General features: G+C 39.6%; 2 protein-coding genes across 2 annotated transcripts in view; both read left to right on the top strand.

Annotated features, from left to right (window-relative positions):
- Positions 1-6335: 6335 nt before the first annotated feature.
- LOC129731676 (protein HBS1) lies at positions 6336-10772 on the top strand. The gene is made up of 6 exons (XM_055691853.1): positions 6336-6591; positions 6648-6874; positions 6932-7169; positions 9001-9548; positions 9614-10019; positions 10075-10772. Exons 1-6 carry the CDS (start codon positions 6552-6554, stop codon positions 10704-10706), a joined length of 2091 nt encoding a protein of 696 aa, XP_055547828.1. The 5' UTR covers positions 6336-6551; the 3' UTR covers positions 10707-10772.
- A 1482-nt stretch (positions 10773-12254) lies between these two features.
- Positions 12255-19346, top strand: part of LOC129727495 (protein kinase C) — a 28342-nt gene continuing 21250 nt past the window's right edge. The window contains exon 1 of the mRNA XM_055685364.1: positions 12255-12868. Coding sequence (XP_055541339.1) covers positions 12718-12868 — 151 coding nt within the window. The 5' untranslated portion in view covers positions 12255-12717. The remainder of the gene's footprint in view (positions 12869-19346) is intronic.

The raw sequence follows: 19346 nt of genomic DNA, 5'->3' as shown, positions 1-19346 counted from the left end.
AAATAAGCTACCACTTTTTCCCCCTCTGGATGTTGTTGCACCAAAACAGCCGCGACAGCAGTGTCACTGGCATCTGTCTGCAGAATAAATTCCTTTGAAAAATCTGGCGGGACAAGCACTGGAGGAGTGACTAAAAGTTCCTTTACCTTAGGAACGCGAGTTCTGCTTCGGAGTTCCAGCCAATATTCTTGGCCTTTGTTTTCAAGAGGTCGGTCAAAGGTGCGGTTACCTCACTAAACCGATCAATGAAACGCCGGTAGTAACCGCTAATTCCAAGGAATCGGCGCAGTTTAGTAACCGTCACCGGCCGCTCGTAATCGAGTATCGGCTAAATTTTGTCAGGATTGACCTTTAGACCTTCCTGATTCAACAAATAGCCAAGAAATTTTAACTTTGGAACCCCAAAACGGGATTAAGCCAGGTTTATCGTCAGATTGGCTTTGGCTAGACATTTGGCCACCTCTTTAAGCAATTGTAGATGATGCTCGAACGTTTCGCTTACCACGATAATATCATCGAGGTAAACGAAGACGTACGGTTCCAGTTTTCCTCGTCCTAACACCTGGTCCATCAGACGTGCCAAAGTGGCAGGGCTGTTAACGAGACCGAAGGGTAGACGAGTAAATTGGAACATACCCCTGCCGGGCACACTGAAGGCAGTAAACTTACGACTGCCCTTAGCCAACGGAACCTGGAGAAAAGCCTCCTTTAAGTCTATTGTAGACAGGTACTTGGCTTTAGGCAGGCTTCCTAAAATGCGCCCGGGATGGGGCAGAGGGTATGCATCACGTATTGTACGCTCATTAAGAGGCCGGGCATCTAGACATAGCCGAATAGAGTCGTCTGGTTTGGTCACAGCGACAATATTCAAAGACCAATCGGAATCTGACTCTTCAATAATACCCATAGAACGCCAACGGTCGACTTCTTCCCAGACTTTAGACAGTTTTCTTGGGCTCATTTTATAGGGATATCGGCAAACAGGCGCGGCACTTTGGAATTCTTCCTTAATTACGATCCTGTGCTCTGTTAGCGAGGTCGTATTCAATTTGCCGGGCACTACCGCCTGGAAACAGGTCGTAACCTGTTCGATACAGGCCATCTGCTCCGGAGTAAGTATAGACTCACTCGGAGCATCAATCTCTACTTCTTCGTCCCGTTCCGAACCTGAGTTCAACAGAGCACACGTTTGCATTACTACTGGTGGCATTACTACCACTGTCGAGCAAAGCCTTGAAGGAATGGCCATATACCGCGACAAAAGCGAAAGGACGATTATCGGACGGATCATCGAGGATGATGGTTTCAACAAACAACGGATCACGATAATCCTCATCATGAGCTGGTCGAAAACTGTTGTAAATTTGGGGGTCTAATTTTAGGCTTTCTATGGGGCGCACATCCTTACACAACTGCGACTTTAGTTGGTACGAATCCCGTTTTTTGAGCAGTAGGGACTGCGAGAGACATCGAAACCCTTGAATCCACACAAAATACAGAAGACTCGTCTTGAGTTTCTGCACGCCTCATGCTCGTGTCCAGTACCACCGCAGTTGTAACAGACTCCGAGACTAGGAGGTCGATGCTGTTCCACCAGATAGTCGAGACAAATCACCGGCTTTTGTTTTTTCTCGACAAGATTCTTTTCCGTTTGAACACCTGGCTTTTTCTTCGTGTTTTCAGACGGCGTTTTGGAAGCAAAATTATCTCGTTGGGAATTTTTGCTCCAAAATGTTTTGGTTTCAACGTGGCTGTTATTCGAACCACCTCCCTTTTTATTTGGTTGGTCCTTTTTCGAGGTGTTAATTGGTGGATTTACCGAATAAGCAGCGACTTCTTTTTGAGAACCGAACACTTTTCGGTAAATCGGTGTTTTGTACGCATCAATCGATTTACCTAAAGTCATCAATTCTAGAAGCGTACTCACTGGCTTCAAAATTAGTATTTGCTTATAGTCCGGCCTGAGGTACCGCTTGAGCACATCGAGTTTTTCGCTCGGTGTCATGGGAACCGTCATAGCACGAAATATTTTTTCCATTTCCTGGAAATAATCCAGGAAACACTCGTTTCGCATCTGCAGGCGCTGGGGAACCTTTGATTTGAGAGCGGCGTCAAGTTCCGGATGAACGAAATTTGCCTTAAGCTCACAAACCAAATGGTTCCAGTTGTAAAGCCTGTTCTGCGATCTCATAGCCCGATACCAAGTAAGAGCATTGTCAGTGAGTAGGTGCATTGCAGAATTGAACAGCTCCTCCTCTGAAATTTGCTCGCACTGAGCATAATTTTCAACGGAGTCCAGAAATTCAGTCAGTCCTAGCCCATCATCTGTCCCAGCGTATTTCTCGATTTTCCAATCGGAAACACGCTGTGGTCGACGATTGTAATGGTAGCCCGAGCAGGATGGTATTTCATTACCCGTATGATTGGGCAAAGGAAAACGCCCACCTGTCGGACTAGACCTTCCATTTACATGGTGTTGTGGGGCCTGGGACTGAATGACTGGTAAATCTGGTTCCGTGTTCTTAATCGGAAGTGACGGACATTGTTCTTTCAGGAAGTCCAGGAGTAGCTTTTCCACCACGGTTTGGTTTGATGTGGGCGCCAGTGTTGGATCAGGTACTTCCGGTTCTTCTGGCTCTTCGATTTCGTCCGTCTCACGTCTTTCGTCCAGATCGGTCTGCAGATCAATCTCAGGAACGCCAGCTGGTTTAGAATGTACCAGCGCCCGAAGTTCACTGACGGATTCACGAAGTGAGACAACTTCTTGAACCGTCTTTCGCAAAACTGAAGCAATAGTGTTCAGTGAAGCAATCCCGCCCATTAGCGTCTGAGTAGCTTCCAAAAGGCTATCAGACCTCTCAGCCGCTAGAGCTTTATCTCCTTGGGATTGCTGACGTAAAAGTCGAATCTCGTCCCTTAACTCGCTCAAGACAGACCCCACATCTTCTCCTACGAGCGGACCAGATCCTACACTTTGCGGGGAAATGGGTGCCGTTTGTGTTGGTGGCACGATCGTGCCCAACAAATCTCCCAAACCTGCTCCACCTTCCTCAGTGACATATCAAAATGTTCTTGATATGTAGCACCAACTTCCGCCAACAAACCCAAAATTTCCTGGTTGACCTCCCCTGCTGTATATTTTCGGATTATCTGGAGTCGAGACCCCAGATGGAGTAACCTTGTTCGGTAAACCTCCTTGTTTGGGCATCTATAACGGAGATCTTCCTTAATGGAACTCAACTTCCCAAGGCAGATCTCCATTTCTTCAGCAGCATCCCCATGAAACACGCGCAAGCGTTCCACCGGAGACGACCGTTCTTCGGCCAACAATCCCCGTAAACGACGCTGCCGCTGAGCCCCAGATGGATCCGAATCAGCCGAGACGACAACATTCCGCGAGCTCAACTCAAAATCTAGCTCGTCGAAATGCAAATGGTCGACCCGCATCTCTGTTGAGCTCTTCTACAATCATCGCCATTCTCTCGATGTTCTTGGAAAAGAACTCAAAGGCACAAAGCATTAAATATTGACACGGTATGAAACTTTGTTTTTTTTTCTAACGATTCCTTTTTATTTTAGGAATCTGAGCGGAATTGAAAAATGTTTCGAATCGGATCGGAATATTTTATGATTGGCAACCACCTTGACTGGGAAAGACTCAAGCTTACCACAACTCGGCAGTTCCACCAAAACCAACGCAAAATCACCGATTCAGATAACAAAAATTAATAAATGTATACAATAAATATTTAATGAATAATATAAATAACACTGAAAAATAAATAAACAATACGACCGCGAACAATATTGCGGAAGAAACCTCACCACTTGCGTAACAAAAATTCTAGCAAAAATCCAATTTTTGATAGAGGTACCCCACACTCGAAAAGAAAGAAATATTTTTTTTTAAGAAAAATATTTTTTTTCAGTGTGGTTTTTGCGCTGTGCGCCAATTATTAGTCGTACCCTTATGCACTTTCAGATTCTTGCTAGAATGCAAGAACAAAAACCAAACAATAAATAAATACATTAAAAACTTATCGGTTTTCCGTTTTCCTCTAACTGTTGGTGGCGGGAATCTCCGGAGTCCAAAATGGTCGCCTTGCTGGTGCTCTGCTGTCCGGATATTAAGCAAATTCTTCTATGGTCCTCGGCGGGCGGTGTTTTTTCCTCCTTGACGATTAGCCGGGGTAGCGAACACTGCCAATCCGGCGAGCAAGTAAACACCAAAACTCGCGCACCCGATCGTGACACAACGGAACAACCTTCGTTGTAAAGCGGAACAACCTTCGCTTTCACTACACACAAACTGTAAACAAACAACAGTTTAAACGCGCACTTGAACCGGACAAAAAAATTACGCGTGTGTACTTGAACACGATCGAGGCTAAACTCTCTCCCGCGATGGCTGCCGACCACAACAAACCCGCCGAAACTTAATTCAGCACCACTTTTTCGCAGCTAGAGGAAAATACCGGCCTATCTATCTCTAACAATTATTCTACAAACATGACAAAAATTATCGAACCTATCTAACGCGACAATATCGTTCACAAACGGAAAAACGAACGAATTTAAACGAAAATAAACAAACTTATGTGAACGATATTCAGCGCAAGTGGTGACAGTTGTCATGTTGGGTACACGCTGCTGCGGGGGTGTTTAAATGAGGGTAATTTTTACTCATACACTCTCCCGCGGTAGTACCAAAATTAGGTAAATTTCCACTCGATGCTGAAATTGCAACCGCACTGGTTACAATATTTAACTTCTTCCAGGCTGCGAGGGGCGCTGTTTTGCATTTGTCGTCGTGCAATGTGGACTTCAACATCGTTCTGCTCGGAGATATTGGATAGAAAAAAGGATTGTATAAATACTAAAGCAGAAAGATTTGTGACCAATTTGATTACCTTTCATTATAGTTTGACAAACACCTGCGACTACAGCGTTTACTGGAAGATATCTCTTCGTTTTTCGATGGAGCTTCAACCGTTGAAGGTGTGGTGGACAAACAGTGCTCACTATCCTATTCGGGGATACTGAATATAAATAGTTTAAGTCATTCTGTTTAGTACAGTAATAACTGATGAAAGACATTATCACGAACAGTTACCATACTTCATTAAGTACAGTTAAAATTCTTACTGCTTCAGCAATGGTTTTTGATTATGCGGGTTACTGCTTCAGCAATGGTTTTTGATTATGCGGGAAGTGTAATGAAATTTCGAAACTCTGTAAGGATATATTACTGAGTTTCAATGCTTGTTCATACAGTTATTTAATTTTCAATGCATCACTCATAATATCAGCATGACGAACATAATTTTTGTAAAACCATAATTGCACGTGATACACAGAATTTCTACTGATTGCAACACACATTCTGCACACTTGGAGCCTCGATTTGACGATTCACTTGGAGTTTTCGACCTCACTTTTTGCGTATCTGTTTATAACACCGTCTGTAGGTGAAATCATTGTTGGTAGTGGATTCAGCAATGAAAAAAAAAAAACGTTAAAACATGGCGTTGACAAAAACCGTTTGCAGACTTACAGTGGCGTACCCTTTTCCCCCTGGGTTTCACCCCCACAAGGTTACAGTGAAATCTCGCTAAACATGTGAGAAGGGTCCATGTGCCATATGTAAACAAGCCACAATTTCACGTTTTTCAATGAATACAAGCTTATTCTACTCGTACAAATAAGATTTTTTGATAAAGAGTGAATTCTTTTATCAATAAATCTTTTTGGTAAGAGCAGATTTCGCTTGTATTGATCAAAAAACGAGAAAATTTGGCTTGTTTACATATGGCACATGGGCCCTTTTCACATGTTTGGTGAGAAATCATCTTGTTATCAAAAATTGTGAGAGTTAAGCCTGTAGTACACTTTTTGTCTAATGGTCAAATATTTGACCTTCTGACATAATGGTCGAATTTGTTTGACATCATGGTTGTTGTTTGCCCGTGTTTGTGACAAACAATTATCTTTGACCAAATTTTTATCTGTCAAAATATGTCAAATATTTGACGCTTGGTCAAAGAGTGTAATACAGGCTTTAGAACGTTCGTTTTCAATTGCACTAAATCTGGCCATTTTTGAAAAATTATAAATAATATAATCCGGTATATCTAATATCTAAGTATTTCTCAGTATAATCACTCTTAGAAGCAAATTTATATCATTTTCGTAGGTCGAGCTCCACCTAATTGATAATTAATCTCACGAAATGGTGAGATTAATTTAAAGGTGAAAGAATGAAAACATTAGCCACTCTTGGTTCCTGATCAAGACAGACAGTAACTTTCTGAAGGGGAATGATGCTGACAGATGATGTTTTGCTGGCAGGAGAAGCTGACATTTTTAACTAATCAAAACGGCACTTTTGCAACGCTGTCGATAGTTTATTTTGTAAAATATACTTTAAAAATGATATTCTGATACTCATTGTGCAAATATAGCGTTAATATAGTGATTTCCAAGCAAGTCTCAAATGCTCTTTCTATGTTAAATAGTTTGTTTTGTATACCGAATAACAAAATTTATTCACGATGTCTCGTCATCGAAATATCCGGACGATGAACTATGATGGTACCAAGCTACGAACAGTTAAATAAGAAAAAATGGTTGATTTTATCCTGTTATAGAATATGACGATGACGAAGATTACCAATACAGCCACTCCGTTGAAGATGATTGCATTTCGCCGACGGATGCTCAACAGTGGATCTATGATCGGGCCAAAGGCCAGCAGAGTATGTCTGCCTTTTTAGCAAATCATAGAGACATTGAGGAAGAGGACGATGACGATTTGCAGGCTGAACGAGAGCCTTCACAGCACGATAAAGGAACATTACATCGAAGGGACTCAGAGGTATGGATAACTACTTATAGTTCATCGAATCAATACAAAATTCACTCTTGATTACAGTGCTACCAAATGCCAGAGCTGGAAGAGGAAGATCGCGCCAGGTTAATATCCTGTATGGAGGAAATAAGAAATATAGTCGGTGAAACTGTCACTGATCGACAGATAGTGGAGGCTGTAATGAAACATAATTACGATTTTAACAAAGCATTGGACGATATTCTAAACAGTAGCGTAACACCGCCTACCTTAACTCCTGTAACGATAGTAGTGAAAAGTGACGAGGATCCAATCGAAAAAGGTGAGCATTGGTTTGTTGGGATGTTTATCTAAAGCAAACCTTAGCGAAGCAATAATTTGTACTTGCTTCATGTGTTTGCAAGAGATACAAAACCTCTCATTTTGAATTTCACAATATGTACTAGGAAAACAGCCAGTGTTGCTAGAGAAAAGTTTTGTAAGAAACGTCTAAATTACTGAATTTTGAAAAATCATATTATTTGGTAAACTAGATTTTGTCTAACATTTTAAAAGATGTGATGTTTTTGTGCAAATAGCAGATTGTTGTACTATGATGTTCCATATACGATAAAAAAAATTATTTTCTGGTATCACTTGTACTCACAATACACATAGTTATGAAATTCTTCTCAAGCTAAAGCCGTTTTTATATTCCATTCACCTCTGTTAAATAGTTCATTTACAAGCCAGTCGTTAAGAGAACATTTACCATCCTCTGAAAATCCATTTTACTGTTTGTTTTCAACAAGTTTTTTTTCTATTTATTTTCGCACGCTCGATCATCCCGGTTGTTACACATGGGTGCCATGCTTGGATTGCTTATGGAAGGTAAGATCATACAATTACGCAAATGGCTAATTTATCTATTAACCAGCCAAAAGTGGCAAAATGTAGGGCCCCTTTTTGTGTACCTGTATCTCTTAAAAGTAGTGCAGCTCCGCGATTTTCTGGCACCAATCTAAACGATTTACTAAAGTCGCGCCTGAAGCAGGCAAAAGAAACGAGTGAAAGTGAGAGTGATTCAGAACAAAGCGATGATGATTCGGGTAGACTGGCGCTGCAGCCTCAACTATCCGGACTCTCAATCAATAGTGACAGTGGAGTAGCTTCTTCTTCTCCCGCAGAAAGTACCTTTGCTAATCTTTCAGACCTAGCACGGTTTCATTTGCAAACCCAGGAGAAAACTTTGGCAGCCAGTCCCGCGGAAAAACAATCGGGTGGTTTCAAAATCCCTAACCTCTTTAATAAATCTTCTGTTCCATCGCCAGCAGGTTCAAATTACGTTTTGAAGCCCAAATCGCAAGATTTGGATGTTAAAACAGACTATATAGTTGACCTGAAGTCAGCTTTGATAAAAGACAAATCAAAGGAGATCAATTCACGCCGAAAGGTGATTCGTAGATTTCCGGAAGAAGATGGTGAAGAATGCATTCAGTATGGGTTCATTGATTGTGATATCATAGAAACGAAACCGTTGATTGATGAGTATTGTTCGATTGACTCGAGTGCATTATCACATTGTATTTTGCCTAATACAACAGCAGTTGCGTCCGGATTAGCTCGTATTCTATGCGTACGGTATCGCAAAACAAACTTGCCGCGAATTCGACACGGTTTTGTAAGTAGACCTACGGTGGTGCCTTTTCGATTCAACATTCCTTCGCCAGATGATGTAATATTGAGCCATACAACAAAATTCAAAAGATAATATCATCGTTCTACATGATTTTTTTGATAAACTTCTATTGTACGTTAGTGATATCTTCTAGAAGTGTTTTTTTGTCGTTATTAAGACATAGCATAGGTTTTTTTATACTAAGTGTGCAACCTTTTTTATTGAACATTTTTTCTAGAATTAAATAAAACAGTATATATAAATATTTTTAGGGTAATTTTTTAATGCAGAGAATTTAAGCACCGATCAATATTTTGTTATCAACTGCATCACAATGAGATCAAATATACTGAATAAAAGTCCCCTTCATGAGTTTTGTATTGTGACATCAGACACTACGATACAATCAAAATTGATTTTTTGCAAAACTAGAAGAAGCAAACAAGCGAGCACAGCTGTGGTTTGTTAGTTTATTTTTCACTTCTTTTCCGTACAGGTGTAGGTCATCGATTATTCGAGAAATCCGACAGGTTACTTGCACAAAATACTTCAATAACAACAAAAACTTCTCCAGTGGATCCAAACAAGCCGGCCATTCTGGTAACGCCGACTGCAAAAGCTGCGAGTGTAACCATGGGGTTCGAAATCAACAGCCCGCGCATACAGTCCCCGTCGGTGTCTGGTCGCAACACACCCGAAATTAGTGAGGATGGTAAGCAGTTACAATCGCAGCGCCCACTGGTCCGAGAAGCTCAACGAAATGCTCAGGAACTATTCAATAAAGAACGAGGAGCAGATAAACAGCACATTCACATGGTAGTCATAGGGCACGTGGATGCCGGAAAGAGTACTCTGATGGGTCATTTGCTGTGCGATACCGGTTATATACCACAACGGGTTATGCATAAGAATGAGCAGGAGAGCAAAAAGATGGGCAAACAAAGTTTCATGTATGCTTGGGTTTTGGACGAAACCGGTGAGGAGCGGGAGCGAGGAATCACGATGGACGTTGGTAGTACACGGTTCGAAACGGCTAGTAAACAGGTTAGTGTGGTATAAGTACTCAGATAAGCTGAAAGCTAATAAAATTTTTACTAACTTGTTTTTAGATCACTCTTCTGGACGCCCCAGGCCACAAAGACTTTATACCGAACATGATATCAGGAGCAAATCAGGCCGATGTCGCTCTACTAGTGGTCGACGCCACGAGGGGTGAATTCGAGACTGGCTTCGAGCAGGGTGGTCAAACCCGAGAACATGCTTTGCTGGTACGCTCATTAGGCGTAAACCAGCTGGGAGTGGTCGTGAACAAATTGGACACCATTAATTGGTCTCAAGATCGTTTTAATGAGATCGTTGGCAAATTGAAGATTTTCCTCAAACAAGCTGGTTTCAAAGATTCCGATGTTGTGTACGTTCCTTGCTCTGGTTTGACTGGCCAAAATCTAGTGAAAGATCCGACCGATCCAGAATTATTGAAGTGGTACAAAGGTCCAACGTTGCTGAGAGTCATCGGTGAGACCTGTCATAATTGAATTGTCGCAGTCACCATTATTGTAAACATTTCTAGATTCCTTCAAAACACCGGAACGTTTAATCGACAAACCGTTTCGAATGTCAGTGGCAGATATCTTCAAAGGTACTGGTTCAGGATTTTGTATTTCGGGTAGAATTATTTCCGGCATGGTCTGTGTGAATGACAAAGTTTTAATATGCCCCAGCAAAGAACAAGCGATTATCAAAAGCATCTCTATGGACGAAGTACAGTACACAACCTGTTTCGCTGGCGATCAGGTTTCTCTTACGCTGGCTAACGTCGAAATGGCCAACATCGCTATTGGATTTCTACTCGGTGATATCTATAACCCTATTCCATTGGCGACTCGAATTCGCGCCCGGATAGTAGTATTTAACATTAAAGTTCCAATCACGATGGGTTATCCAGTACTGCTACATCACCAGTCGCTTATAGAACCGGCAACGATTTGCAAGCTAAGGGCACAGTTACATAAAGGAACAGGTGAAGTAGTAAAGAAAAATCCTCGATGCTTGGGAAATAATTCCTGTGCCCTAGTTGATATTGAGTTTCAGCGGCCCATCGGTATGGAAAAGTATGCGGATTTTAAAGAGTTAGGACGAATCATGCTTAGAGTTAGTGGTGTGACGATTGCGGCTGGGCTCGTCACCGATATAGTTAAATAATGTTTCACGAGAAATCTAATTCAAACCCCTGCTTTGCAATAAAAATGACAATTCAATAAGGTTAAAGTTTTATTTTTAATTCGGAAAAGAAAAAGATACCGTGCGGCTGACTTCAGAGATGTTCCGTTCATTTTTGTAAATCGCTGGCTTACAATCTCAATTCTATGGAATCGAAAATCATAATTGGCCCTTTATATTTTAGTCTAATGCTCTGAATTATGCTGAAGAACAGAATTTAACAAAATTCTTTAAACATTTGGATTTTCCCGAAGGTTTCTGTCTTATGGTAAAAAACCAACTTTTACGTCAACAAATAAAGTAAACTTTTAAAAACTCATATTGAAAAATCTTAAAAAGAATTTCAAGCTCGTAATATTCTTTGGGCACTCATGTTTAAATAATTAGAGATTAAAAGAGCTCCATCATCAGCAGATCTGCCATTTTAGCAATCTACCTTTTCCCAAAAAAACGTAACTATCTATGTTTGACATATTGCTAACAGCCAGTTACTTTTCAGGTCGGGAAAAATAAATTATATGCTAAAAGTGTAAGTTTTTCGGAATTAAAATACTACAAATTTATGATTTTATATTATAGTCAGAATATTTTAGAATGCATAAAATTATACTATTTTTTAGATAGGTATATCAAACTTATCTACTGTATTTGGAACCCAAAAAATCTTGAACGACAATGTTGCGCACGACTATTATTAAAGTTAAAGAGTAACATTTCAAAAATATTGTTTTTGGAATCTTCGCGAACTCCTGAATATATTTGTAATACGGTTATAATTAACAGTCATCATTATTGTTCGTAAAGAGAATTCGATTTAGTTCGAGTTGAAATCGTTACTGTTTTATAATTATTTGAACTTTTTTGGATTACCTTCAGAAGTTTTTCGCTTTACTAGACCTATTTTACTAACGATTGATTGAGGTGTGCCAAACTTATGCATGCACAAACGTTTGTTAATATATCGGGTTATCGTATACCTGCCCCCCACGTTTCGTTTCGTTAAAAAGGTTGACTGAACAAAAACACGAGCAATGTTTGCTATCTTCTCTCGACGGGAAAATTACGACAGAGAACTGTCATGCAATAAGTTATGTTCTATCCTCGCGTAGGTAAATGTGAATAAAACGAACAAAACCCCCAATAATTTTAATCGTAGATCGGATGATCACGGAGATCGTCCAACTGCCATACAAATAAATAAAACTAGCTATGTCACCGTTGTGATGATTCTATATCGAACAGAAATCCTATTAGAGTATATCTGTTCTCATTGTGTGTTCAGTGTACAGGCACTGGGATAGTGAATGTGAGTTCATACCATTTATGCTGTAGTAGGGCAATCATAAACTGAAGGCTGAAGCGTTACGTCAGCGAAAGCGATGGTAAATGTGTACACTTTTCATCGCAACAACAGGAATACGCTCGATCGCATCGCTTGCGCTCCACAACGCACAACTTTAACCTACACTATACCATCATCCCCAAGTCCCGTTTTCTCAGAGCATTAACTGTTCTTTTTCTCACTCTCGACACAGCAGTCCCATCGCTGCGTTTTCTTTTCATTAGAGCCCGTCAGTCAGTCGATGTAAAAAGGTTAGGTGGTGCAGAAATATGTATGAGAAGTAAAAATTCGACTTTTTCTCCTCTAGTTGGAAAGAGAAAAAGTTAAAGGATATACAAGGAAAAGGAGGAAAAATTACCATCTTTTGTGATAATCATTAGATTTTTTGCGTTTACCTTCTTTGCAAAAGCGATCCTTGTTGGTGGTTCAGTGTAGTAAGAATCCAGCTAGAAGAAATTTACGTGGGATCCGGATAGATAACTCGTGAATAATTGTGAACCTGCGAAGTGCTGTACTGTGATAAAAAAGTGGAAAAAAGCAAATAGTGAAACGAGTGTGTAATATCGATTCCGTGTACCATCAACAATATTTCGACTAAACCCTAGGATACAGCAGAATCTTTCTAGATACTGGGATTGCACGGAGAAGAAAATGTTTACGGGTACATTGCGGTTAAAAGTCTGCGAAGCCTGTGGTCTGCGACCTACGGATTTTCAAACACGACATACGATGACTTTTGGGCGACTGGGAGATCAACTCATCGATCCGTATGTCTCGATAGATGTTGACGAGAAATTCATAGGTAAATTTTCTTATAATGTTATCGACAGCATCACGAAGGTCCCAAATTGCATAATTGGATTTTATGGATACGCTATCTCCATGCATCAACTAGTGAACCTTGAGATCTAGAAAAATTTTCGCTGGAAAATCTTCACCTACCACAACTACATGAAAAATTGAGAAGAGGAGGAAAAATGTTACTTCGAAAAATGTCTTCCTCTCATATTGACATTTCAAAATCACGGCAGTAGTGTAAAATGAAAATGGCTGCCAACTTGAAGGAAAATGGAAAATGTACAGGAAGATCTGGGGGAGGAATTTTCCTTGACCCTCGCTTTAGTCGAAAAAGAAACATTAGGCCATGCATCTAATTTGGACCATTTGTTTGTTCCTCTGTAGATAAGGCTTTGAAATGTGCTCCGAATAATAGCTGCGGAAAGGTGATTAGTGTTGAGCTTCGTCGGGTTAAGTGTGGTCCTGGATTTTCCCAGCAGAGCGCAATGTGTTTGTAGTGCGAGGGGTTAAAGAAAAACTCTCCCTTTTGGAAAAGCCAATACCTACCTACTCTGGCAGCATTTGTTGATGAAGAAAACGGCACAACCGGAGAGCGTGAGAAAAGTTAGGACAGTGTGTGTTGTCTTCTCTTGCTTCTCGCACTGACGGTAGGCCCGCTTGGCATTGCTGCCAGCACGGTGGGTCACAAAAAACCAGCTGATGTTTTGCTGTGAACTTCATCAACTGCCCAGCTTTGACCTGAACAATATTTATTATTAACCAGAAATATTGAATAATAAAATATATCGTTGATGAATAGTTTAATTTTAAAATTGGTTAATGATAGAAGGAAATTCGAATGATTCAAAGATTGGTCAGCTCAAGCTACCAACCTTTTCGCGCTCAAATTGACACTGGGTTTTGTGTAAAACAATTGAATTATTTGCAAATTTAACAAATATATTTTGTTGTTATTAAAGCTTGTATTACTGCAGCAATAATTTTGTTACTCTGGCTTCACACTAAGTTTATTATTAAAGTGAAATATTTTAAATCAACAATGTTGGGATGAATTAGTTTTTGAATTTTCCATTCACTGTAAATCTTTATAAGGACGCTGCACAGTTTACGTATGTTACATAAAACCAAAATGGTACTTCTCCCCAACAAAATAATGATAATTAGTATTCGTTCATGGCACACTTAGTACAAAAATTGCTGAAAGATTCGTTTGCCTTTATTTTTAGCAAACGCTCAGGAATAACTGGTGTTAAGTTTGTCTGTTGAACTTCAATTGCTCAAATTTATTACCTGTATGTGCCAAAAATATGTTTAGGTCTTTTTCGCTTACTAAATATTGTACGTAGAAAAAGTCCCAAAATGCCGTTTCGAATTTTCCCAACGCCGCACGCACTGTCTCTGGATTTTCAATGAGAACGTAGATTTTATGTAGAGTTAAGGAGCAGTTTTAGCTTCAACCAGGCTTTCAAATCCTTCCGTTCATCAACCCCTTCAAAAGTTCCGTTCTCCTTTCGCTTCGTCTTTCCAGAGAATTTTCAGCTAAATAAATAACTTCGCAGCAAATTTTCATGACAACCAGTTATCACGTCTCCTTAAACGTTCGTTGGCTGGGATACTATGTTGGAACCTAGATTCGTAGTCATTTTCTAACGTTGATTCCTGGGCCCATAAACTATTGTAAAGCCTATTAAGTTAGTGTTTGGTCGTACGAAAGAAGGAAAGTATGCCATATTATAGGTACGACCTTTGTTTTCTCCCCACAACTACAAATCCCTTGTTGAAAAATCAACTTTTGAGGCAAATTTATCTGTGTCCGATTGAGCTGAAATTTACTTACACTCCCTTCACGTTGGCGAGGTAAAAATTTTTAGCGGAGATTTGTTCGAAATCCATTTTCACGTGTGTTTCATTGTTTCATCTAAATGCGTACTTTGTACATGGTAAACACTTGCTTGTATATCCTTGTACGGGTTTTGACAACAAAGCTTTGTTTCAGTGTACTTTTGGGGTGTTTGCTGGTATGATACGACCGCAAGCCTTCTAGTAAACAAACGGCCTGAAGATCCCGGGATTGTTGTGGACCGGTAGATCCCGGTTTTATGTTACACCTCTGTTCCTGATTTTTTACCCTAACGTAACGTTTAAGTACGGTACTTGCAGTTGATTTTGGACATTTGTGGAGTTCTGCAATCTTTCCTCCTGACCATGTCGGGTTCTCAATGCGAATGAGCAGAATTTTTCCCGCCTTTTCGTGTTCTATCATCGAAAACTTTTGAATGTGTGCTTAAATCCTGATGTGATTGTCTTTCACAAAATTTTATACTTTTTTTCTGACTATTGAACTTTTTCTAAAAATAACCAGTGTTGATTATGAATAGAGACTGGATGGCACTTTAGGATAACTATGATATTCCCTACAAGGTATGCGAATGTCGCGTACAGGCTGGGAAGTCTGAGTTCCTGGTGTCCATCCCAGCTCAACGATATTTTTCACAGGTGGCTCAAAAGTAGGGACATATACTGGTTCAGGAATCTTCGGCTCTGAAATTAATATTTCAATAGCAATGGGACACTGGCCTACAGTGTTTCAAGCGAAGATTTTTTGCAATTCTTGAATGTGCGACTGCTTGTGTGATTAGAAAATACAGACATGCAAATATTTGTATTTTCTCTGACAGTCAGGCAACGTTCAAAGCATTTGGCGCTCATAAATGTACATCCAAGATTGTCTGGGAATGTATTCTCACAGCTGTGTCAAAAAAACTCAGTAAATTTGTATTGGGTTTCAGGACATTGTGGCATTGGTGGCAATGAAACCCCAGACGAACTTGCAAAACAAGGATCATACTCACAGTTTAACGGCCTGTGCAGTGAAAATGTGAAACTGTGCCGTGAAAATGGTTTAAGCTCCGCTGGGAAGAACAAGAAGTGATAACCAATTGGTCAAAAAGTGTTTCCAATCTAAAAGATGAATAACACCAAACATAAATCATTAAAAAAGCTCTTAGAGCCTAGCTTAGAGCTCAACAAAAGAGCTCTTTGTACATACGTCGGGGGCACTGTCCGAATAGATATCATTTAAAAAACATCCCGGCCAGGGTTCAAGATTATATCTGGCGCCTTTGCAATATGGAAAGTGAGACATCGGAACATCTGTTGTGCACTTGTGGTGCATTATTTATCACGTAGATCAAGGTTTCTTGGCAGTGGCTGTTTACAGCCCAAAAAGATTTGGTCTTTGAATCCTGGGAAGGTGATTGGCTTCATAAACCATATTTTACCTGACTAGGAGCGTGTCGAAGCAGGTACCTGATCATGATCACTCAACAATAGTGGTCGTTGTATTTGCAAGGGGACACGTATAGCAATTGACTGGGATATATTACAAAAGTTCTCTTCAATGGACAACGTAATACTAATTCCCCAACAAAAAAAAAAAAATGGTACCTCAAATCTTTCGGCCAAAACTTCATGTTTGCCATCAGCCATGGTTCGTTATAACGTGTGATATCCCAAGCAGCAAAATTTGTTTTGATCACAGCAACAAGTTCTTATGCAAAAATAAGTTGCAGCTACATATTGTTTTATTGTACAATGATCAAAAAAGCGCAGAAGGTGGAACCAATTTTCACAAGTTTCAAGAATGAAACAGCAAGCAACAGCAACATGATAAATGTAGCGTGATCAAATTCAGCAAAGAAGATGCATCGTAACAGCAACTTGAACGAAATAGCAATTGCATGAAGTTAAAGTAAACGAATGATTGCCTAACAACTTTGATTGATTGATCTTTAATTATTTCCAGTAACTTAGTGAAGATTTAATTTCCATTTTCAAATTATATTTAACGTTATAAAATTAATAACACGTTATAGACCCAAATAACTATTTGAACAATTTGTTATATTTCGGTCTACTTAATCTTTCGACCAACTTCAGACTTTTTCGTTTTAATACATAAAAAATCATAGGAGGGTTGTGTGCAAAGCCTCGACCGCGAGGTTGAAGTAGAATACAAGGAAGATAATCCGGCTGCTTGCATGTCAGTCATTTTTTCCAATAAATAAACGTCGACTATTTATTAAGATCAATCGAATTTTGCGCTGTAACAGGGATTGACCATTTTCAATAATATAGTAAGTTGCTGGTCATGATTGAGGCTTGACAATTTTTAATTTTGGTTATGCGAAAAATTAATTTTTATGCATATAATGATAGTTTTTCGGATGTCGTGCTCATGACTGAAGGAAAAGATAATTCAGTACGTTCTGAGACACGGAGATAAAGTAAAATTTATAACTTTTACTAATTTAAAAATGTAAATTAACTCAAGAGAAAATATTACTTCTTCAATCATCAGGTTTTTATTTTATCCTGAAAAGGACAATTTGTTGTTCAATTTAATATCGGATAAGATACCGATCACATCTTGGCGTTATCACTGACAGTGCGAATAAAGTATTCCTTGTGATAAAATAACAGTGGAAAACTGATTTAACACTCAAAACTAGACGGCTCATGTGTTGTCAAAATGAGTCAACTTTTCATTGAATGCATTTACTGGTGCCCGCTATCGCACAGAGACTGCATTTCACTAAAGTGCCTCACTGCATCAGCTGCTATCGATGCTGATACCCGCTGCAACTGCTACACTATCCGTAGCCATGCCACAGTTGTGGGCGCTATACGCTGCCATTGGTATCCGCTGTCCCTGCACCAGCTGGCCCAGCTGCTATTGATGCTGTGCTGAGACCCGCTGCAACTAGGCGCTATCCATTGCTATGACACAGCTGTGTCCGCTATCCACTATCGCTGGTATCCACTGCACTGCTACTGCTGCTGCTAAGGTTTTTGTGATTGATTTCTTTTGAAGGGACTTAAACCCCAAACGGTCATTCTGCTGCTAAGGGAGGACTGCTGTTGTCGCTGTTTAGAACTATTATGAGCGGCTTCGGCTGAAACAGGCTCATATATAGGCCAAATAGCATTTTAAATTGCAAGGTATATGATCCTGTCGACCGAGCTTGTGAAGCAATCATATAACGACCAATCAGAGTTCGAATTTTTCGTTTTGACAAGGCTTGACTGTTGTCAATAGTACAATAGTTTGAATAATATAATTACAATTATCTTCATTTGGAAAGAATCTTAGAAGATTTTCCAATCTATTACTGAAAGAACGAAGGAAATCCATCGAATACTAACCGATTTATTGGCATTTGAAATTGGACATATTTTTCACTTTTTTCGGTTTTAGATTTTCATTTCACATCCCTATGTAGCCGAGCTTCCTGAGAGAAGTATTCTACTTCAAAAAGATGGTCGAAAGATTAAGTAGACCGAAATGTAACAAATTCTTGAAATAATTAATAAGATACTCATCGAAAGTCAATTAAACTCCGACCAATGAAATCACACGGTGATCAAAGCCAGCAAACGATAATTTTATCATCAACACAACATCTCCGCATGTGATTGATTACCTTGCGACGTAAAGACACAAATATCAGTATGAACCTCAGCAAAAAGTTACAACGCAGTGTATAGTCTCTCAAAACAAATATATGGTGAACGATCGAACAAATGTTGCTGTTTAGTAGCTTGCGAGCATGGCAGTAACTTTTGGAAGTATTATTTTGTGTTTGTTTTGATCTATCCAGTGAAGGAAGTTACACGTTTCAACAACAAAACCAATATCGCGAATAACGTTGTTGGTGTAAACTGTTTGGAAGCTACGATGCAACTTTAGTTGTAGTTTGCATCTTCACAATTTCATCGTAGTAACAAAAGTTGTTTCTTGAACCTCAGAACTTCGTTAGTGCAACAAATGCTTACAATCTGTTTTTTAATTATATTTCAATTGTTGCTTGAAATGGCGTTGCACCCTGTTATCGGATAACGTATTGATTGTTAGAAAAGCATTTGGTCATTGAAAATATTGATAAAATGTACCGAGTAGCGAGCATTCTTTGCACGACCCGTTTGATGACGTTTGGTATACGTGCAAAGCCCGGACCTCCTTTATTCCAATTCTAAGGTTTAGGACCAACCTGAAGAGACTTTTTGATGCGATGAACTGTAGCCAAACAACATCCTACCTCCTTGAAAATCTCGAAAAGTCGATATTTCTCATTTTTTTTGTTGAGGTAACACAAGATTTCGTTTTTTTTTTGTATTTTCAAGACATTTAGCATCCGAAAAATTGGATATCAAACACTTCATGAACTATTTAGTACCTGCGCTTTTTTCATTTGTTGAATAAATGTGACTGTTGCCCACTTCGAGAATCCACTTACCGAAGTTCAATTGAGTTGTAATATTATGTGCCAAGCATGAAAATTTTCAAAGTTCCAGATCTTTGTTTTTTTTAGATAACACCAGATCTCGACGTTTTGTGCATTTCTAAGACATATGGCATCAGAAAAAAAGTTCGATATCGATTTTATAAACTACGCAGGTATCAATTTTTCATCGGTCATGAA

This window comes from Wyeomyia smithii, chromosome 3, assembly GCF_029784165.1.
Source record: "Wyeomyia smithii strain HCP4-BCI-WySm-NY-G18 chromosome 3, ASM2978416v1, whole genome shotgun sequence".
NCBI lineage: Eukaryota > Metazoa > Arthropoda > Insecta > Diptera > Culicidae > Wyeomyia > Wyeomyia smithii.
The sequence above is the reverse complement of the archived record's forward strand: the minus strand, read 5'-3'. Positions and strand labels throughout refer to the sequence as shown.

Coding starts and splice junctions, on each gene's coding strand:
- LOC129731676 (XM_055691853.1), top strand. CDS start 6,552: ATGTCTCGTCATCGAAATATCCGGACGATGAACTATGATG. Junction 7,170..9,000: donor CGAGGATCCAATCGAAAAAG/GTGAGCATTGGT, acceptor TTTTCCGTACAG/GTGTAGGTCATCGATTATTC. Junction 10,020..10,074: donor AACGTTGCTGAGAGTCATCG/GTGAGACCTGTC, acceptor AAACATTTCTAG/ATTCCTTCAAAACACCGGAA.